Source organism: Lissotriton vulgaris, chromosome 1_1 (assembly GCF_964263255.1).
Source record: "Lissotriton vulgaris chromosome 1_1, aLisVul1.2, whole genome shotgun sequence".
Taxonomy (NCBI): domain Eukaryota; kingdom Metazoa; phylum Chordata; class Amphibia; order Caudata; family Salamandridae; genus Lissotriton; species Lissotriton vulgaris.
In genome coordinates, this window is record NC_141685.1 from 733590736 (window position 1) to 733613873 (window position 23138).

General features: G+C 46.4%; 1 protein-coding gene across 1 annotated transcript in view; it reads right to left on the minus strand.

Moving 5' to 3' along the window:
* The window catches only part of AXDND1 (axonemal dynein light chain domain containing 1), a 570869-nt gene that overhangs the window by 436860 nt on the left and 110871 nt on the right, over positions 1-23138 (minus strand). Inside the window, exons 4-5 of the mRNA XM_086955354.1 lie at positions 5385-5485; positions 2868-2964 (exon numbers count right to left, since the gene is read on the minus strand). Coding sequence (XP_086811480.1) covers positions 2868-2964; positions 5385-5485 — 198 coding nt within the window. The remainder of the gene's footprint in view (positions 1-2867; positions 2965-5384; positions 5486-23138) is intronic.

Genomic DNA, 23138 nt, shown 5'->3' on the forward strand with positions numbered 1-23138 from the left:
CTAAGACGCCCTCTGTGTGAATTTTTCATTAAATCCGACATTGGTATCAGTGTTGAAATTTCTCATTTTTCAGTGTAGCCATTATGATGCTGTGGAGTTTGTAATGACAAACTCCCAGCACCATATACTCTTAATGCAGCACTGCACTTACAATGTCTAAGAATGGAATTAGACACTGTAGTGGTACAGGGCTCATACACCCATACCCTCACCACTGGTATAGTGCAGACAGCTCGAGGGGTAACTGATCTATGCCAGGGCAGTGGGTTGGAGGCACGGCCCACAGGGATGTGTGCCATGTCGACTCTTCAATTTGTTCTGCACCAAGACACGCAGCCTGCCAAGGCAGCGTGTGAGTATCAAGGTATAGGACCTCTAAGGGTGGCACAATAAGCTGCTGCCCTTAGAGGCCTTCTCTGGTCACTGTGCCCTGGGTACCTGTGGTACCATTTACCGGGGGCTGACCTGTGGCCAAAGATGCCAATTGAGTTTACGCTTCAATGCAGTTTTAGGGAAAGAACATAGGCCCTGGCTACCTGATTAGCAGGAGCCGAGGGCACACTCAGTCAAGTACATCAGCAATTCAGCAAAAAGTGGGGGCAACCATGCAGAAAGAGGGCACTTTCTCACCAAACCTTCCCCCCTAAACGAAAGAGGATGAGACTAACCTTTCCCTAGAGAGTCTTCATTTTCTAAGTGGAAGAACCTGGAAAGTCCATCTACATTGGTATGGGCAGTTCCACGTCTGCGTTCCACTACAAAGTCCATTCCCTGTAGGGAAATAGAACACCTCAACAGTTTAGGAGTTTCACCGTTCATTTGCATTAGCCATCTGAGAGGTCAGCGATCAGTTTGAACTAGGAAGTGAGTACCAAACAAGTATGGTCTCAGCTTCTTCAGGGACCAAACCACAGCAAAGGCCTCCCTCTCAATGCTACTCCAACGCTGCTCCCTGGGGAGAAGGTTTCAGCTGATAAAAGCAACAGGTTGGTCTTAAACTTCATCATTGGTCTGGGATAAGACCGCTCCTATCCCTAGCTCAGAGGCATCAGTCTGCACAATGAACTGCTTGGCATAGTCTGGAGCTTTCAGAATTGGTGCGGAGCACATAGCCTCTTTCAGGGTATCAACAGCCTTTTCACAACTAACTGTGAAAAGGCTGGTGTGAGGGGACGGGAAAGAAGTGAGACCCCTGGACAATGTTAGCTTATCCCAAATATTCAGCCCAGTTTTTCTTGGGATGGCCATATGGTTGAACCTCCCATGAGTCCCAGGCGAGATCTCATATGGGTCTGCAGGCCACTGCCCTAATTATATGGAACCAGACCTTCTTGCTCTCCCACGCAGTCCATTCCGAGATAAAAACGAAGGTGAGAGGCCCAATAGTACTCCATTAAATTGGGGAATGCCAGCCCCCCGGTCTTGTGGTAACATAAGTATTTTATTAGAAAAGAGTACCTGTTGCAGTCCCCAAATAAAGTTAGGAAGGTCGCACTGAAAGTTCTGAATCTGGTGCTGTGGAAAAGGCGTGGGCAAAGTTTGGAATAGATATAATATTTTCGGTAGCACTGAAATTTTAACTGCATTCAGGTGGCCCAGCCAGGAAAGAGAGAGATTTCCACGTCCGCAGTTCCTCTGAAATGGCCTTTTTACGTTCTTGCCAAATGGCTTGCGACCACGTGTTAGGGGTCAAATTGAGACCTAGGTACTGAATGGAATGGGAGGCCCATTGGTACGGGACAAGAGACTAAAGCACGGGATCTCAGATTCAGGAATTGTGAGATTCAAGGCCCATGATTTTGCATGGTTGATTTTGAGGCCCAAGACAAGTTCAAAAGACTGAAGCAATGTATGAAGGGCGGGTAGAGAGGATTGTGGGCCGGACAATGTGAGGAGGAGGTAATCCGCAAACAAAGCTATTTTATGGTCCACACCCCAAGAACAATGCCAGTAATGACAAGAGACTGGCGTATCATGATGGCAGGAGGCTCTACGACAAGCGCAAACAATAGGGGCATAAAGGGCATCCCTGTCGGATATAAATAGGACCCGTAAGAAGGCTGTTTACCCGAACCTGGGCTAGAGGTGATCCTGGCAATCAATCGGGGTACCAACCCTATTTTATGCAGGACGGCCCGAAGAAAGGCCCAATCCACACGGTCAAATGCATTTTCAGCATCGAGTAACAATAAGCACGCGGGTATGTTCCAGTGGTGAGCCTTCCCGACCAAATGAGCGATGCGCCGCACATTGTCCGCACCCTACCGATGTCGGATGATGCCAACCTGATCTGGCTCAAGAAGCTCAGGTAGATGTGAGTCGAGCCGTTTCGCCAGAATTTTAGAATAGATTTTGAGATCCATGTTTAAAAGCGCGATGGGGCGAAAAGAATAACATAACGTGGGATCCTTCCCTGGCTTGGGAAGCAATGTGATCTTGGCCAGCGCCATAGAGGAGGAGGGTCCTCCAGTAGCTGAGAAAGGGTTAAAAAGGCAAAGTAAATGCTCTTGAATCTGCGGGAGAAAAGTGCGATAAAAAGAGACCGGGAGGTCATCCGGGACCGGGGATGTACCAAGGGGGAGGTCCTTTAGCACACCAGTAAATTCCTCCAGCGTAAGTGGGTCTTCAAGAAGTTGCTCATGTGTCTACCGATCGGAGACCAGTTACATTCCCCCAATACTGCCTGGATCTGATCCAGGTTAGGTTGCATTACAGACATCCACAAGAAGGTGCAGATGAGAGACATCTATGAATTCTGTACATAAACATGGGTTATGAGTTTGGCAATCTTCCCAGTGGTAGAGACGCGCACAGGTGCAAGATATGATAGACAATTATTACGAATGGTCAGCCTCACTGCAACTCACTGTGCCATGTTCTCCACGTCGTTGTGTTCCTGTGCAGGTACAGTCCCCATAACTCTTCTCCGCCACTGTTAACGCATCATACAGGAAGGAAATATCCCTAGAGAGCAGAACAAGATCCAACATTGAATGTCTTACAGTAGATAGCTGTACAGCATTAACTTTTTCTTGGGACAAACAATCAAAGTGCAAGGTTGGCACCTTCAAGCCTTGAAAAGAATTGGGGGACACCATTATGTACTGCTGGCATGAATCTAAGACATGAGTACCCACTACCCGGGGGAACTGTAGAACACTTGCACTTACACATCAGAGGATTTTTGACATGTGTACCAACACAAGAGAACTTCTGGACATCTGTACCTAAACAGGGATCATTTGATTACTAGTCTAAGCCATTTGTTCGCTTGGATCTTAGTCAGTTTTAGGACATGAAAGCCAAGCGAGCAGGCGTAATAGAGAATTGGACGAGTTACTAGGTTTAAGAGGGGGTGATACACATACTATTATGAGATATGATGAAGGACAGTAGCTTACTGAGGTCAGACTAAGCAGGATCTGTACTGGGGATCAGGCTGAACTTTTTGTTTTAAGTTGAGCCAAAAGTATAATAGAGGTAATGATGAGCTAGCCCTCTAACAAAGGGCAGGCTTGGCTAGTTACAACAATGGAGGTCATTGTAAATCAGCTGCATAGTGGAGGTGTGGCTGAGCAAGCTGTGTAATGAGGCCCACCTAACTAGTGGTGCAATGGAGGCCTGGCTAGGCTAGCATTGTAGTGCAGATTAGTTTGAGCTTGTGATGCAATTGAGGTTCTCCTGAGCTATCTGTTCAGTGGGCATCAGGGTGAAGAAGTGGTGTAATGGAGGTTAGGCTGAATCAGCTTGTAATGAAAGCCAGGTTGCAACACTGGTGCAGCCTAGATTGTGCTACAAAGACACTGTAACAAAAAGAAGGCTTAACAAGTGACATAATGAAGGGTGATGAATGTTAGACTCAGCAAAGTGAGTAAAAATATCCTGTAGGTAGCTGTGTAATGAGGTCCATCTGAACTAGCTGTGCAATAAGGTTGAACTTAACTAGTTGCGGGATGGAGGAAAGAACAGTGTAACCAGGAATAGCCAGAACTACCTGTATAACTGAGTTCAACTTGAATATGAGCTGCTTTCTCAAAGATATTGTAGTTATGTTGAACATTGTGAAGTTATATTTATTTTATATTTTAGCAACCGCATTGACATTATTTCATGTTCTACTGGATAAGAGTTTTGAAAACGTTCCCAAAATAAATTTGATGTATGTGATTCATGCTCATACTACAGTGCAGTAAGCTTAGGCTGAATTTATGGGGGAGTGTTTGGACAGAGGATTTCTGTGTTCTAGGGAAGACCTCAAGGCCTCTGGAGTTTGTGTGTGGTGCTCAGTTGCAGAGGAAAACACTGCGGGACTGACAGATGGATGCATTGTCTCTAGATCTGGATGGTTAAGGGATTGACACATAGATACAGAGGAGCTTGCCTCTAGACTGCATGATCAGGGGACCCACACATGGACACAGAGGCTCTCATCTCAAGACAGGACAATTTAAGGGGGCAACACAACAAGAGCATTTCCACGTGTAGCACAGAATGGTCTGAAGAAATCCACACTCTTGAATCACACCTTCATCATTACCTTTGTCCTCTGCCTCAATCTTTCACTGCAGATTCCGCTGGCACGCATACTGAACCTCCAAACCTGTACCACCACACATGCATGCACACCTTTATTCCGTCACCCATATGGTGACTTCTGAAACTTAGCAAACACAACAAGATGATGGGCGGGGTGCTGAAACTTTTCAACCACTCACTGCCAGTCAAAAGATCTGGGTTCAATCCATTGTTCTTTCGCTCATTATGCCACCCCAGTTTGGACCCAGCCATATGCAAATCACTCTTGACCCTGCTCTTCATGGAAACAGTCCAGCCTGAACTGCCAGGCCAGGTCCTCCCTGGACCGGAAACAAGCATCCTGGGACCGGTGTCGAGGTATCTCGCCCACAACAGTTAGGCTAGCTTGAATCCAGGTGTACAGCAAACAAGTGACTAACGTCTGGGCATACCCATGGCGATTTGGGGCAAACATAGCAAACACAAGAAAACAATGGACGGAGTGCTGAAACATTTCAACCACTCGCCCTCAGTCAAAAGTACTGGGTTTAATCAATTTTTCTTTTGCTCCCTATGCCACTCCAGTTTGGACCAAGCCATATGCAAATGAGTCTTGAACCTGCTCCTCATGGAAACAGTCCAGCCCGCACTGCCAGGCTAGATTCTCCCTGGACTGGAAACAAGCATCCTGGGACCAGTTTCGAGGTATCACCCCTCATCAGCCAGGTTAGCTTTAATCCAAGTGCACAGCAAACAAGGGATCAACGTCTGGGCATACCCTTTACCACTTAAGGCAAACAAAGCAAACACAACAAGCTGATGGACTGAGTGCTGAAACTTTTCAAACACTTACCCCTTCTGGAACTTACCTACCAGCCCCTGTCAGGCAGACAGGCTGCTCCATCAGGTGTTTGAATCTTCCTCTACGGCCTGGATGATGCCAGAGCTGGTCTGGGTTTCGAACCCCCACCTTTCAGCAGAAAAATAAACAGGAGTTGTTGTATCTCAAAGAACCTTGGTCATGGACCTAGCACAAAACCCAAAACAGTTGAGAGCATATCGGTGGAAGAAGGGGGAATAAAGAGTTGCTGGGGAATTTATTGGATAAATCTCAGTGCAGAATAAGTTTTTACTCAAATTTTCGAGATTTGTTTCTGAGATTTGGTTCGCACTTACGATCTTAATAGAAAGCAGTAGGGACAAAGGAAGTTGTCACAAAGGCACTGCCATCTTTTTTACATCTCTAGGTGGCAATCGCCTGTTGACTAGTGCTTCACTACTTTGGTTACGCAGAAATTGAGAAACTCAGTACAAGGGAGAGGGAAACATTTAAATGGCTCCTTATCCAAGGGAAACTGACACAAGTAAATTCATCTTTTTTGGGTGAATGAAAAAGGTGGTAGATGTTTTGTGAATGGGAATGTACCAATACCCAGACAGGCACAGCACATGGACCATAAAAGCACAGGTGACCTTTAAACTAATACTTGTAGATAGAATAATTGGTGGCCGAAGAAGCCATGGAAACTAGCTACTCTAATGTTTGGAATATATTTTCCCACTTTATGTATTTTTTTATAATAACGCAATGAACACAGCCCAATCCATTTTGAACATGCATTTTTGTCTTTTTTTGTTCTTTTCATTCCTCCAATTAATCCTTGTTTTATTACTGGATGACTGCTTCAAGGAACAGCAAAGATTCCATAAAGTCTGAAATTTGCAACTGTCTTGTTTTTAGGTTTTGCCTAGCCAATGCGTACGAAGTACGCATGCGCTAGGAAAAACTTAATGATTTCTGTGTGTGGGGACTGGACCGTCCCCACTCTTTCATTGGCTAGCTCCATAAATGGAGGCTAGCCATTGGGAGAAGGCTCTGTCCGTCAATCTCGGACCAGATTCGGGGGCGTTCCCGAGAATTTTTGGCTTTTGGCTACGTCAGCCGAAAGCCTGTTCATGGGAACGCCCCCGAATCTGGTCCGGCATTGAGCCGGCACCCGCCTTCCTGCTCAAGATCGCCGACAAAGAATTTGTTTATATTGTGACGAACAGACAAGTGATGACTCGCTGACAAAGTCACTTTCGTAAAGGTCCGAGCTATCAAAAAGAAACTTTTTTTCAAACAAGAAGCACGCTGATTTTGAAGGCACACATAATCATGAATAACATGAGTGACACTCGGTCGCCAGTGAAATGGAAAACGGACAGCGCGATTCATGTAGCGTATGAGCGCAACCACCTTTAAGTGGTGCATACAGTCGCACATTGGAACGGGTGAAGTACATAGCAAAGAATAAGTCAGTATAAAGGAATCCAATGTGTGATGAAAGGTGATTTTTTTTCTTTTCTCTTTACATAGATGAATGCAGGAATAGTGTATGTTAAAAATATCTATCACATTATAACTAATTATCAAAAGGCTATAATACATATGCTAAATCTCTCATCATCCAAAATACCTTTATATACTACTAGGAAGCCAAATATATTGTCGCTACGTGGACACGAAAACGCAGGCGGAAAACAGAGGCAGGGTCAGGGAGGCAGACGAGCCCCCAGCTGTAGAGAGGGGCCGTGGAGCCCGAGGACATCATGCAGCCCCCTGCATACCCACCTCACAACGGGGACTTCACCTTCGTGTCATCAGCAGAGGCAGCAGGTGAGGAGAGCTCAATACCTACCACCAGGGATCCATTTCCTACCAGGCAGTTGTGCGAGAAGCAGCGCCTCCGGCCCTTTGCCTGTTTTAAAGTTCTCCTATGTACTGTTTGTTTTATTTACATTTCTCGAGCAGTCTTGCTTACAAGGCTCATGTTACCCGATTTATGGACGTAACGGTAGGATTGCGGCCTGGCCTTTTCTAAACACAGTACTGGTGTGGGGCTAGGTTCGTTAGAGTACGGCGGTGTCAGATCTGTCCTCGGGTGACTGTCAGTGATTGCAACGCAGGTAGTTGTAATTGCCTTCTTTGTGGAAACCAGTAAAGGCTTTCGGTCTGACAGCAAAGCCCAAACAACTTTAATGTCACCTTTTACTCTATTCAATTGTACATATACTTACACAATGCAGTAGGTCTGTACACCACTACTTGCCTGCTAATCACGGGGTGCACTAGCGTTTGGAAATAACCGATGCGAATGGCATCTTTTCCACATCTCATAAGTAAACAAGCAGGGGGTTGAGATCAGCGGTCGAATCTAAAGGGTATGGTAACGGCAATGGTGAGTAGGACGGGGGAGGACTCTGGAAGGGAGGTCAGAGATGTGGCTAAAATAACAAAATGCACTGTAATTCTATTCTAGGCATTTCATTTACGGGTAACTATATAAAATGAGTAATACACACAAGTAAAACAGTGGTAAATAAATTGTTCCGATAGGAAAGCTTGGTTTATTAATGCCCTCACATCAGATGTCTAACTTCTCGGATATGTTCTTTAGCAATAAAACAGTAATACACGGATAATTCCATGGGGATATGAGAACTGTATTTATAGGAAGAGTGAGCACGTGAGTTCCCACAGTTTGACATGTCTGTAATTACTTCACCCATGCTTGATGCTTCCCACATACCTGTACACTTGCCATATTTATCAAGTGTTTACTTCGAGCAGTTCTGAATGTCCTGCCCAACACTTTCCATTCTGAGGCTCGGAGTTTCAGGACTGTGACTAGATGCCCAAGAATGCAAAGAAAGCGCTGTTGGGTGAAAATCGGGACTGGCTGAAGGTGTCACGCACATGACATGAGGTCACGTGGCAGCTGTCAGTAGGTAGACGGATCTACCTGAAGCCCTTCTGCGCCACTGCTTTCCAGGAATAGCAGGAAGAGAGTGCGAACACCAGGGGCCATATTACACACAGTGTGTGTGGGGGGGGGCGTGCGCGCGTGCCCCCGGGACACTGCTGTATCGCACAAGACATCCCCCGGGGGCAGCGCGTGGACGGATATAGCCTGGGTGCCTTGTTCCTGTGTGTAATCCGGCCCCGGTGAGATCCCACGCTCCCTCGCACCTGCCCAGGGGGTGCTGCCGGCCCTGGGGCTGGTCCAGCCCCATCTGCACTGCTGAGATCTCCCAAGACATGCAGCCACGAGGCACCGCTCCCCGCTGCACCCGCGTGGAAGCGCCGCAGTAATGAAGGCGCCTCTCATGCCCCCTCATTACTCCCGGCGCTCTCAGCCCAAACAGCAAATTAGTGCGAGGGCCTGGAGCCGCCCACCGCAAGAAGAGCGAAAACAGAGGGGGGCTGTGCAAGAGGAACGGGGAGGTGGACATGCCCGGGCTTGGACTCTTCCCACAGGCAGGCAGCGGAAGGATGGAGGGATGGACACGTGAGCTGATGAATGGATGAACGGCGCATGCTTTGATAGATGAGTGGCGGGAAGAATGAGCGGATGGGTGAGTGGGTGGGAGGATGAGCGGATGAATAAGTGGGTGGGAGGATGAGCGGATGAATAAGTGGGAGGAAGGATGAACGGGTGGATGGAAGGATGAGTAGGTGGGAGGATGAACGGATGGATGAGTGGGTGGAAGGATGAGTAGATGGATGAGTAGGTGGAAGGATGAGTGGGTGGAAGGATGAGTGGGTGGATGGATGAGTAGGTGGAAGGATGAGCGGATGGATGAGTAGGTGGAAGGATGAGCGGATGGATGCGTGGGTGGAAGGATGAGCGGATGGATGGATGAGCGGATGGATGAGTGGGTGGAAGGATGAGCGGATGGATGAGTGGGTGGAAGGATGAGTGGGTGGAAGGATGAGTGGGCGGATGGATGAGTGGGCGGATGGATGAGTGAGCGGATGGGTGAGTAGGTGGAAGGATGAGCGGATGGATGAGTGGGTGGATGGATGGATGAGTAGGTGGAAGGATGAGTGGATGGATGAGTAGGTGGAAGGATGAGCGGGCGGATGGGTGGGTGGAAGGATGAGCAGATTGATGAGTGGGCGGATGGATGTGTGAGCGGATGGATGTGTGAGCGGATGGATGAATAGGTGGAAGGCTGAGTGGATGGATGAGTAGGTGCAAGAAAGGAGAAACGTGCACAGATCAGAAAATCGGGGATGGTTCTGCAACCTTTCCCTCTCTCAAAGGGAAAAGCCTGTAAGAGCGAGAAATGCATGGGCGTGTGTGGTAGCGGACAAGACTATCAGCCTTGGTATTCCCTGTGCTTTTGTTGAATACCGCCGGCTTCTCAGCAGAGCTTTGGGTACCGGCACTTTCTTTCACAAATTAAATACTGCCTAGAAGTATACCCAGGCTGAGGTGTCCGGTTATCAGCATCAGTGGCCTCTAGGTGCATGGATAGGGCCTTGTGTGGCACAACCCTGGTACTCTCAACCCTCTTATTCCCTGGCTGCGCCTTCATCTGTCTGGCGGAGAATCATGGCGCTGTGACGGTCTGCTGACAGGCGCTTATCGCCCCCACCCACCCCTTTCTGACGTCCCAGCTTCGAACAAGAGCACAGGGCGCCCCCTCTGGGTACTGTAACTCGAGAAAGCTGCTGGGCAGGTGAGGCAGGCCAGGTTTCACTGCCTGGAGCAGTGTTCAGAAGCGCCGCCCCTTCCTGCCTCGAGTTGGCACCCTGTACTGTCACCACGAAGTATGATACTCGCGGCACTGCCCGTCGCTGGCAGTGATGATGCCACATCCACGCAAACACTAGTACATGTAATTTTCGACTTGGCCTGCAGTTTCTGCTAGTCAGTGCGAGGGACGACATGATGTGAAAAACGTTCACAAGTTTCACACCTAACCACTATGCGGGCAGACATTACTGGCCAGCTGCTCCCCTCCGCCGCTGGCCGTACACCAGGATCGTCCTTTGTTCGGTAGTGACCTGGCTTGGGCGGAATTGTATTTAGCTCCCTCGTTATCGCTGAATTCGGGAGCGGTGGCCCCCCCTTTTATGCCTATAAGGTAGTCTCCCTAGCAGAACCTCTTCGGGCATCTCTAGAGTCACCAAAGCACCGCCCACAACTCTCCTGAATCACCCACTGAATATCTCCATCACACTGGTGGAGTATTGGGGCTAGTGGGAGGTGAGTGTTATGGAAGGGAGGGGTTGGTGGGTAGCTGCATGGGGTAGGTGAGCGGGCTAGAACTAGGGCATATGGCGTTCTAAACGGCGCTTGTGGTGTTAATAAGCGATTAAAACCACTTTACACAAGCACTGGAGCTAGGTAAGAATGGCACTGCTTGTGGCATGACATTACTGCAAACTGCTTCATGCGCCCCACAGTAGCTTAGTGTGAGAAATGGGGTTTCTGATTGGCTACAGTATGCACCTAAGGCATGCAGAACCCAACACTAGTGTGGAGAGGGAGACCGGCGAAGTCACTACCAAGGTCCTGCGAGGCTCCCGTGTCGCGGTGGAGCCCCGCCTGCTTGGAAGGCTGCAGGGAGAAGAAGCGGCCGAGGAGAGGAGCGAAGAAGAGGAGAACGCCCGGTGAGTGATATGGGCTGGGGGGAGCTCTGGTGACGCTGTGGTGCCTGCGAGAGGCACAGTGTTGGCAGGCAAGGTGAGCGGCACCGTCTGGTCAGAGGGCCGCTCCCACAGGAGGCCCCTTTTCTTCCTGAGTCCCCCGAGCGGGACTCCATCGTAACGGCAGCAGACGAGCGGCCCTGTGGCAGCGGGCCGCTCCGCCAACGTGGGGCATTGTTTGTTTTAAGAGCCTAGTGACAGGCTCCGGGGGCATTTTCATTTACAGAGAGCCCAGAGGGGCTCAGCGGGCACCTTGGTGATGTCGAGCCCCCAGAGGGGGGCTCCAACGACGGCCGCATTTTTGTTAAGAGCCTGCTTTGACTTGTAACTGGGGTGATTGTTTGGGTTCTAGTGCTACAGATCACGGTGGGCCTGAATCCCGTGCTTGTCGTGTGGATGATTACCTGGCTGGTTCTGCGGCTTGCTATTAGGATGTTTGCTAGGTGGGTTCTTAAAGGGAATTTAGGTGGATTCTCTGCATTGAATGTGGTTTTACGACGATGGCTTGGCTGGGTTCTAGATTTTGACCTTATGATTACTTTGCAGGATATGGTACATGTCCTTAACATGATTTATTAACTAAGTGTCCTGTTTTGCAATGATTTTACTGATGGGTTTGGTGTTGTCCTCTGCTTTGTGTCCATCTCATTGTGTGTCCTTCTAAGGTATTCTGGAATGTGAAGTGTGGTGTCAGGTGTGTCTGTGCCGTTCTGCCCTCCGTTACAATCATCCCCCCCCCTCGATTTTGTGTCCTTCTGCCCTCCGTCTGCCTAGTGTTTTGTGCAGTTCTGCCAACCCTTAGAATCATCCCCCCCTCGTTTTTGTGTCTGCCTGCCTCGTGATTTGTGACGTTCTGCCCTCCGTTACAATCATCCCCCCCTCGTTTTTGTGTCCTCCTTCCCTCTGTCTGCCTGGTGTTTTGTGCCAATCTGCCCTCAGTTATAATTGTTTCCCCTCGTTTTTGTGCCGTTCTGTCCTCCGTTAGAATCATCCCCCCCTCGTTTTTGTGTTCCTTCTTCCCTCTGCCTGCCTGGTGTTTTGTGCCGTTCTGCCCTCTGTTACAATCACCCCCCCCTCTTTTTTGTGTCCTTCTGCCCTCTGTCTGCCTCGTGATTTGTGCCGTTCTGCCCTCCGTTACAATCACCCCCCCTCGTTTTTGTGTTCTTCTTCCCTCTGTCTGCCTGGTGTTTTGTCCTGTTCCTCCACCTGAACTGAGCCCTTTAAAATAAGGCCATGCTCCAAAAAGTACCGCAGCCCCCTGCTCTGAACCATAAAAAACTGCCCCCTACCTCCGTGAAGTACTCTGACTCTGCTCCCTACCCTCCCTTGGCGCCTAAACCTGTCCCCTGCCATGCACCCTACAAAGCCTCGACTTAGTAAACAGTCCCTTCTCTGTGTGCTTCGAGGCCGTAAAATGTAAGCCTAGGCACAAATGGATGGTTGGATTTGCAGGGTAAAGTTTTATTTAATGTGATTTTATGTAGCGCGAACTTTACCCGAAGGTGTCGGAGCGCTTTACATAAGAACTAGATGCCAAACCTAAGGACTTTGATTTACATGCGTTAAGTAAAAGATACAAACAGGAAAACAATTGAAATGTACTAGATGTAGTCACACAAAGAAGAGACTGTTGATTCTCGTTATATTTCTATATACATATGGAAGGGATATGAATAGATGTACTGCAAGAGTCACATAGGAATGTTAGAGTAGAAAGGTCTACTGCATATACTAGTGAATACAGTCATCTCTATATACAGAAAAAATGAGTTATATTTAGAGGGGTCGGAGTGGGACGCAGTGGGTGGATGTATGCATGATGCATGGATGTATGGGTGGATGCATGGATGGATTGTTGGTTGGATGGGTTGGTGGATTGCATAAATTGTTGAGGGATTGGCTGTATATATGCATCTATCCATCCACCCATCCATGCATCTATCCATACACCCATCCATACACCCATCCATGCATGCACCCATCCATGCATCCACCCATCCATGCATCCACCAACTCATCCATGCAAGCATTACAACAAGAGCCCGCAGCTCTCCGTCTCTCCTCGCTCCCCCTTCCCTGAGCCCGCAGCTCTCCTTCATCTCTCCTCGCCCCCCTTCTCTGAGCCCGCAGCTCTCCTTGGTCTCTCCTCGCCCCCCTTCCCTGTGCACTGCCCTGCTATTGTAAATGACAATGCCATTTATTTGTTAAAAAAAAACATAAATAAAAATAATGTCAAGAACAATGCCAATAGCTCTAACTTTAACAAAGGCAAAACCATTGCTTTGTAAATGCTTGTTTGCAACTCCTGTTACTAATGTGGAAACTAAGATCTATGGGCCTGATGTTGGTGGCTAAATACCGATCGGTAACGCTGGAATTCGTTAAATATCTGCATTACCGACCCGTATTTAACCATGTGCGATGTAGGTGACTGTAAACATACATGCAATATAAGGAATAGCAAAATAGTGATTCCTTATTTTGCTCTTGCATTTAAGGAATCGGAAATAACAATTCCTTAAATGCAATGTACGTAGCACTGAAAACAGTGCACCTCAGCCGTAAGGAATCGCTATTTACCACCAACTTCAAGTTGGTGGTAAGTAGCGATTTCCTTACAAAAAGCACTTTTTTGCTTTTTTTTAATGTGCCATGGGGCATACATCCATGCCCGTAGGGCATGTATGTGCGCCACATGTGCACAAATGCACATTTCGGGGTCCAAAGGACACCCTGGCACCCTTGAAATCCCTCCCGCTATTAACGATTCGGTAATACCGAATCGCTAATAGTGAATCTCTTCCCATTCATAGCTATGGGCCTCCTAGCCCATAGGAATGAATTCCTAGGTATTCCTTAATAACTAATCTGATTCGTTATTAAGGAATGTTAAGGAATCGCTAATAGTTTAGCGATTCTACCTACATTCCATTTAGCGAGTCCTTAATAGCGATTCGGTAATAATCGCTCAGTAATAATCGATATTAAGGACTCGCTAAATGGAAGTTACCTACATCTGCCCTATGTGTATAAATGAGAAGTTGTTAGCTATTGATGTCTGATTATAGGAACTCTACGTCTCACTGTCAATAGCATTTAAGTGAATGTCCTGAAATATTCCAATAGCATATTAATTTGACTGTGTTCTATATAGTTTTCTAGTTACCGCAAACAAATACCTTTAGCACCTTATTAGGAGTTGCAATGTACTAGGGGCATGGAAAAATTGCATGTGATGTTAGTGTTCCCATGGGGTAAAGCTACTGTAGTACAGTGTGATCACAAATTAAACCCTAAGGAATGAAAATTACCATGCAGGACCGATTTTTCCAGGTGTAAAATCACAAGGAATTCCAAATGTTGTGAAGTCTGCATATAATCAGGTGGTAAATCAGCCCTAGTACTGTGTGATCGCATGTTAAACCCTAAGGAATGGGAAATTACCATGCAGGGCCGATTTTTCCTGGCTCTAAAATCACATGGAATTCCCAAGTCCAGGGGGTTTAGCCTATAAGCAGGCGTGATAAGCAGGTGGTAAATGTGTGCAGGGACCTCTCATGGGGCATGAGGTAAAGGAGTGGGCTGGGGGAGTGGGCTATAGGCGAAATAAGGAAAAGGTGTTTTCTGGCAAGGGGGAGAGTTGTAGGCTTCCTCTGTCAGAAATAAAAGCGAAAAGTGAAGCTTGGCAAAGGTTCATGCAATTTTACAGTAAAGAATTACCCTCATGGAAAACCGGGGGTGGAAAAACCGAGATTTGCTTTATTAATAATCCCCCTAAATTTACACTTCGGCCTGACCTTATTAGACAGCAGCGGTACAAAAGGGGGTGGTGATGAACGGAGCATCTGAATCAATCAAACACTCACACTCAGTCAGAAGATCTGGGTTTAATCCATCACCGTTCTTTAGCCCACTCAGCCACCCCAGTTCAGACATGGCTTCAGCCCGGCTTGCTTGAATCCAGTGGCAAAGTGAGCAAGGGACTCACGTCTGAGCATACCCTGCCACACTTATGGCGGCCAAAAGCGGTACAAAAGGGGGTGGTGATGGCCGCCATAATTGTGGAAGGGTATGCTCAGACGTAAGTCCCTTGCTCACTTTGCCACTGGATTCAAGCAAGCCGGGCTGAAGACGCTGGAATGCCAGAAACCGGTCCTCGGAAGCTTGTTTCCGGTCCAGGGAAGACATGGCTTGGCAGTTCGGGCTGGACTGTACCGATGAGGCACAGGGTCAGACTGATTTGCATATAGCCATGTCTGAACTGGGGTGGCAGAGTGGGCTAAAGAACGGTGATGGATTAAACCCAGATCTTTTGACTGGGTGTGAGTGTTTGATTGACTCAGATGCTCTGTCCATCACCACCCCCTTTTGTACCGCTTTTGGCCGCCATAAGTGTGGCAGGGTATGCTCAGACGTGAGTCCCTTGCTCACTTTGCCACTGGATCCAAGCAAGCCGGGCTGAAGACGGCTGGAATGCCAGAAACCGGTCCTCGGAAGCTTGTTTCCGGTCCAGGGAAGACATGGCTTGGCAGTTCGGGCTGGACTGTTCCCATGAGGCACAGGGTCAGACTGATTTGCATATAGCCATGTCTGAACTGGGGTGGCAGAGTGGGCTAAAGAACGGTGATGGATTAAACCCAGATCTTTTGACTGGGTGTGAGTGTTTGATTGACTCAGATGCTCTGTCCATCACCACCCCCTTTTGTACCGCTTTTGGCCGCCATAAGTGTGGCAGGGTATGCTCAGACGTGAGTCCCTTGCTCACTTTGCCACTGGATCCAAGCAAGCCGGGCTGAAGACGGCTGGAATGCCAGAAACCGGTCCTCGGAAGCTTGTTTCCGGTCCAGGGAAGACATGGCTTGGCAGTTCGGGCTGGACTGTTCCCATGAGGCACAGGGTCAGACTGATTTGCATATAGCCATGTCTGAACTGGGGTGGCAGAGTGGGCTAAAGAACGGTGATGGATTAAACCCAGATCTTTTGACTGGGTGTGAGTGTTTGATTGACTCAGATGCTCCGTCAATCGCCATCCCTTTTGTACCGCTTTTGGCCGCCATAAGTGTGGCAGGGTATGCTCAGACGTGAGTCCCTTGCTCACTTTGCCACTGGATTCAAGCAAGCCGGGCTGAAGACGGCTGGAATGCCAGAAACCGGTCCTCGGAAGCTTGTTTCCGGTCCAGGGAAGACATGGCTTGGCAGTTCGGGCTGGACTGTTGCCATGAGGCACAGAGTCAGACTGATTTGCATATAGTCATGTCTGAACTGGGGTGGCAGAGTGGGCTAAAGAACGGTGATGGATTAAACCCAGATCCTTTGACTGGGTGTGAGTGTTTGATTGACTCAGATGCTCAGTCCATCACCACCCCCTTTTGTACCGCTTATTAGACAGCATGCACACTCACATCCTTTATTTTTCATATGTTCTGCACATTTTTAACTGCTCAGTTCCAAACCTGTTTAAATATAATTTGAAAAAGCAAACAATAGACCCAAAGTCAAGAGCTCTGAAGCTATAAGGGAAATTTAAAAAAATTCTGACAGAATTAGAGCAAGGAGAGTGAACAGGCCTTTGATGGTGCAAGGAGAATTATTTTACACATGTAGAATAGCCAGGTTTCTTGAATCATTTCATAAAGCAGGTGGCATTTCTGATTGAGGAGGTGACATTTAATGGAGTTTGACATCATCCGAATCCAAATTCGACAATCGTCAAAGCTAAGTCTGACTATCAGTGTATGCAGGATTTAACAAGTACTTGATCAGTAATTTTCAAACTGAAGCATCTGGGTTGCAACCTTCAGTAGATAAGGGATTTGACTGTGGAACTTAAATTTGACAATTATAAAATGTAGACAATCATGAGTAGAATTAGACACCCAATGGATATGTGATCTGTCAATCAGTGGATCTGAGCATGAACCAATAACAGACCAAGGATTTTACAACACGGAAATGTGAGTTAGGCACTAGCATTATGCAAACTTAAAGCCTTGCAGCAATTCTCAAAGCTGCAAATTCTAAAGGTCTATAGCAGATATTTAATCGATAAGCATGTGGCCAGTCAGATGACCACAGAAAAAGCCCATGAAAGCTAAAGAAGCCGTTGCTCATGAGCAGATTATGCTCCAAACCTCCTTGCATTTATACCTGCTCCAAGGTGAACCCAAAGTGCCAAACAGGGAAGTTACACTGTTTAAAAAGAATCTCAGAAAGAAACAGAAAGCTAGGGGATCCCCAAGGTCATCCATGTACTTTTGTAAACGAATGTATGACGTTACAACGAATTCCGTTGCAACTCATGCCTTTACCACGCATGCGTTACAACGGAATTCGTTTACCACGCATAACCTTTACCTCGACTATTTGCGTGGTGACGGCATACGTCGTTAAGAGGAAACGGAATTTTTTTTCCGATTTCTCTTAAACGACGCTGATTATGTGCAGATTCCGTCGTGACTTCTGGTGAGTTTTTTTATTTGGGGGGAGACCCCCCAAACCCCCCTTTTTTTACTCTTTACCTTTACCACATATGCCTTTACTACAAACATCGTAGTAAAGGTATGCGTGGTAAAGGCTTTAGTGGTAACCACGCATGCGTTGTACTGCATGAGTGGTTAAAGATTTCGTGGAAACGGCTTCGTTGAAAAGGCCGTTTCCCTTTGTAAACATGTATGCAGGAAACACTTCGCAGTACTGTCTCAGGGATTCTGCTCCTACACAGAACTGTGCATAGAGACTTGGAACCTCAGTAGGTTAGGGTGTACCAAAACTCACCTTAGTATCCAAAATCCCCTACCAGGCTAGCAATCGGTGTCTCATTGGTTCTTCCATATCCCCAATGATTAGACAACCGAGAACATGAACTTAGAATACCTCAGGTAACGTGGAACACACAAACACGTTATACTATCATACCAGTCCAAAACGAGGAGTAAATGAAGGCACGTGCAAGTTTGAAATATTTATTTCTAATGCCGTGTTCTCAGGCGCAGTATCTTAGCTAATACAAGCCGACATATTATAAGCAACAAGGTTATTAGCATAGCTACTATTCCATAAAATACAAAGGGTGAAAGCATGTTAAAATGCTAAAGTGAAGAAGGCTAAATTGCACCTCAGTCTTACCCTCCCATGCTAGTATATTATATTATATCTACAGAAGGTCTCTTTGGGTTTACAAGGGCGGCCCCATACCTCTGGTCCTAGTAGAAAGGTATAACATCATTTTCTACACCAGCTCTCTGCATGCGAATGTTCTCTAAGTGCCTGTGCATGCTCTGCGCAGTGCATTATTAAATGAGCCAAAATCAAAGGTAGCCACAGTTGCATTTGTGTTATGTCTAGGACGTGCGCTGATCAGACAGAACAACAACCACTGTGTTGAAATAACCTTGAAGGCCTCGGCACTCACTGTTCCGACATAGCTTACCAAGCAAAGCTGATACTATAGGAAAACATATTATTCTCGTGTGAAGCAAACTATTCCGCAAGACTCTAAACATTTATAATATTGTATGCCGTGTGCAAAAGCGGCAGAAAGTAAAAACGGCGTTTAAACTCCTAATAAGCTCATGCTAACCTAACACAGTGTAAAGGCAAAGCCCATCTCCATGACACCCTCCCTTGATTCGAGCACGGATAAGATAAGATGGGATAAGATAAGGTAAGGTAAGAGGCAAATTTCGGAATGCAGAGTTCAAGAACAATAGCCAGAGTCAGTCTCAAATTTGCAAAAGGGGGAAAGAACTTCTGTAGAACAAAAAGACTTATAGTTCGATAATAGTTCCACTTCAAAAAACGTAGCCATTTGACATAGCGAAGTCAATAGGTCTGGGCTGAGAAAAAAAATTGATAAAAAAAAAAAACATCCGATGTCGGCTATGGAAGAGAGAGGCGAAGACTTATCTCATCCCAACAATGAGTATACAAAATATGCAGCAACAGCCTCCAACAGGAAGTCACTGTTCTTATCGGAAAATAATTCGGCCATCCAATTTAACAAAGGGAAAGACCATACATGTTCCTCAATTACCGGAGCCTCTAGCACCATCAGAGGACAACTCGGTAGGTTTTCAATGAAGCTGTGTGCCAAGAACACATTCCAACGACCCAGAACTCCATGCATCGCTGCAAAGGCCATAATACCTTCGCCAGAACAAAGCAATTCATAAGCAACTAAGGGGCTCATAAGCTGATTATAATCCGCATCAGGAGACACCGTATTACAGAGACACAAATCCAGGGCCCAGTTGAAATCGCAACTCAGACAATGAAAGACAGGCTGTACACATGTAAAGAAGGAAAATCGAAACAACAATCCATAAGCGTACTCAAAGTAGCAAGAGGCAGCGCTCCATAGTACTCAAGCATTCGGTTGCGAAACAGCCCCAGCCGTGACAGCTCTTCTCGTAACACAGGATGTGCATCCATTTTGAAACAGTAAAAGCACGCCTGCAGCCAGAGCCAGCAGTAAAGGAAATCCACCAAACAGGCTTGAAAAAATAGAATTAAAAAATGCAGGGAACACACCAAATATAGTCTGAAAAGAAGTCACAAGGCCACTGCTTACAACTTTAAAAAAGTGTGCCAGACCTGTGGTGGAGGATGCATTAAAGATAGTGTGAATTAACTCACCGAAATGCAACGGCAAATCAGTATTCAATAAAGCATGCACTTCTGTGCGGGTGTTTGCCACGTGAAGGACGAATGTTTCACAAGCAGATGTGAGGAAAACCTCTTTCTGGAACAATAAAGCTCTTATGCGACTCATCTTATTGAACTCTGCTTTCAAGGTCGGAATCTTGGGCCAGATGGAAACATCAAGCTTCCCATGCTGAGGATGATACATTACATTTTTACAGCAAACCACACGCTCACTGATGGTAACGAAATAAACAATTCCCGCTACTAACCCACAACAGTCTTCATTATTTAAAAGTAAATAACTCCTGTTTGCCAGTAATGTGAATGTGGGTACGATAGCAGGCACAGGTGTACCTTTCAAAATACAGGCTAAATTCGGCTCATTCTGATTACAAGAGCCATGCAAATGGATATGTCTACACATCAATGAGTGATCTGGTGTTTCAGGGCAATCTTCACCATTCAAATAAACTTCTTTACCCTCCCTAAGGCATCTATAGGTAAATAGAAGTGACCAAGCTTCATGGAGATAAGCACTGCCAAGAGGCTCATGTCTACCAATGGCAAAGTACTTCATACACCCTTCGAACTTGAACAGAGGAAACGGGAGAGTTATTAACCTATGGATAAGCCACGTTGATGAATTGACTTCAGCCACTGAAAATGGTAAAGGTTCTAACCTCTCAATGTGTAACATAGAAAAAGGATGCATCTTTCATTGATAGTAAACGTTGCTTGTCAGTCAAATTAAACGGGGCAAACAATGATGACGTGTTCATGCAATGCCAGGGCACTTTTCCAGCTTTTAAGGTCTGCAAGGTCCATGCAAATTGCATAATGGAACGCAATTGATTTTGACCATGGTACAAAACAGACACCTCATCCTGCACAATATCAACAACAGATGATACAATATTGTCCAACGTGTAAATGCGGGAAGAGAGCGTGTTTATGCTATTATCTATAACTGCCAGCACTTTCTCTAAATTAGCCTGATCTATAGCTCTAATGCGGGTAGCCGCCTCAATCTGGGACGTTTTCCAGACTTCGTTGTAAATAGCATACATCCATCTTTTAGATCTGCTGTTAGCCGGGCCCTTTATAAAATCATTCAGAACAACATTGTCAGTCAGTTAAGATAAATGCAGCTTAACTGATGCCAAGGTGGAATGCTTGAGCCAATTCTGACTTAATTTGCCTACAGAATAGGTAGTCACAGAACGGCCACTTTCAAAATGGGGATCCACCCTGACCTATGTAAAGCCATGAGCCAAACCCAGAAAACGATGCTGGCAAGAATCTGCACTCCTGTGCCAGAGCAACCAACCCATGGGATCCAAACTGGATATATTAAAGGAAGAATTTAGCAACAGAGTTTGTAACTCTCTGATCGGAAATTTAGTGGCATTATTCCAACTGGAATACTCTTCTAACTCAGGAAAAGAATGAGCATTTAACTTTTTAGTAGTAGCCAATCTAAAGCAAGTTGTCTGTGAAATCGTAGAATTCAAAAACAACATATGGTTCGGGATGAGGCATGCACGGTGCAAAGTCTAAGTGCCTTGCACTTGCCAGCTCTTCGAACCCCAAACAGATTTAAGGTCAATAGTATCCTTCCACAACATGCAGCCCCCAACAGCCAACTGGTCTAGAAAGGACTTCGAATACAATAATTTAGTATCAGTAAGTCTAACTTTGGATGAGGACTTTTCGGGCATCTTAAAATAAAATGCATTGGGATTTGACTGATTAAAATCAGTAAAATAAGTGAACCTTTTAAAAAAAGGAATCAGAACTGCCTTGTATAGGAGCTGGACAATGTTCCCATTGTGTATAATTGACAGTGTTCCTCCTGGTATTAGCTTTATGCAGGTAGTTATTACCAAAATGTTGGTAAAAATACAAATCACCGTAATTAGCAGATTCTAGATACAAATCTTCAGCATCAAAGGCAGCATAATATTTCAAATCAGAAAACAAAGCTTCTACGTCCTGAACATCCCAATCATCAGAACGTATATTTTGTTTAATCACATCCCCCATAGAAACTCTAAGTACATTAGGGGCATTAATAACTTCAGTGGGCCCATAGATTTGAAATCGAACAGCATCCCATACAATCCCATCCAAGACAGGCCAAGCAGTGATATTAACAAAAATCAGGTCCCTCTTCAATCTGTGTGATGAGGAATGGGGAGCCAATGTTCCATTGATATGTCGAATGCATGTTCCCTCCTCAACAAAGTATCCGTTGACAAGTCGAAAAAAATACACCACAAAGCCAATTGACATGAATAGGTAAATTGAAAAAAGCACCACCCAAATGTAGGTCCAAGGTGGAATCAAAAAATGTTTTTTAAACAGTGTTGCCAAAACAGAGATTTTTGAAGGGTTCTTCGATGTGTGAGAGTCAGTGTCAAATGAAAATCTTGATTCTGTAGCCAAACGAGTTTGCAAATCAGGCATTGATTATTCAGTGGGGTAAGTGTAGTCAGTTTCATCAAGGTGAGTATCAGGCAGTGAACTCAGAAGAGGACTCGAAACTGCAGGAATCTCAAGGGCAACATCAGGCCTTGGTTCAGAAGCCGGGGCCAAAACAGAATTTCTCAAAATCGAAGGACATGAGACTGCCGGTGTCATACTAAGAAGAATCGGCCACTCTGTGTATTTTGACATTGTCAATGGAGATATACCTGTTTTCTTTACGACCTGGAAGTGGTGGTAAAATGACTGATCTTGTGCCCTTCACTCCAAGCACCAGAACTGGAGCTCAATAAGAGGGACCAAATTCTTTCTTGTTTTCGTACTTCTCCCGAACCAGTTCTCCAACTTGGGGTAGCCAGGCAACTACCGGAATCTGCAACGCAGCTTCAGATGTGCAGGGCGACTGTTCCTTTGCAAGACTGTCTCTCGTCTTTTGTAGATCCTGTAAAACATTGCAATGTTCATCAACGTCAAAGGAGGCAGCAACAGCCGCCTGGTCTAGATCGTTAAGGTCCGGGATGAACATCTTGATACCGAAAGAGCATTTCGTATGGGGTCCGCCCACCCAGAGACCTTCTAGGGAGATTATTAAGGGCACGCTGCACGCTATTGAGGTGGGCCAGCCAGTTCCTGCCAGTGCCTTTAACCCTAGCTGTCAAAGACTACTTTAAATCACGGTTCACCCTCAGGTCTGTATGGAGACGAAAACTTGACTTGGACCCCCAACGAAGCCATGGGATCCTTATATGCCTTAGAGGCGAAAGCAGGACCCTGCTCGAAATGGGAGGTACCACAGGCAAAAATCCCTACAAAGACCTGCAAGTCTCTTATGACAGTTCGTGAATCAGCGCTGCAGTGTGGCCACACCCACACAAAGCGTGTGCATGAATCAACTGCTACTAAGATGTACTTATATGCAGTATCAGAAGGAAAAGGACCGCAGTGATCTAAATAAACACAACCAAGTGGTTTATTAGGAATGTACAACTGTGTCTGGGGCGGACGCGCAGCAGTG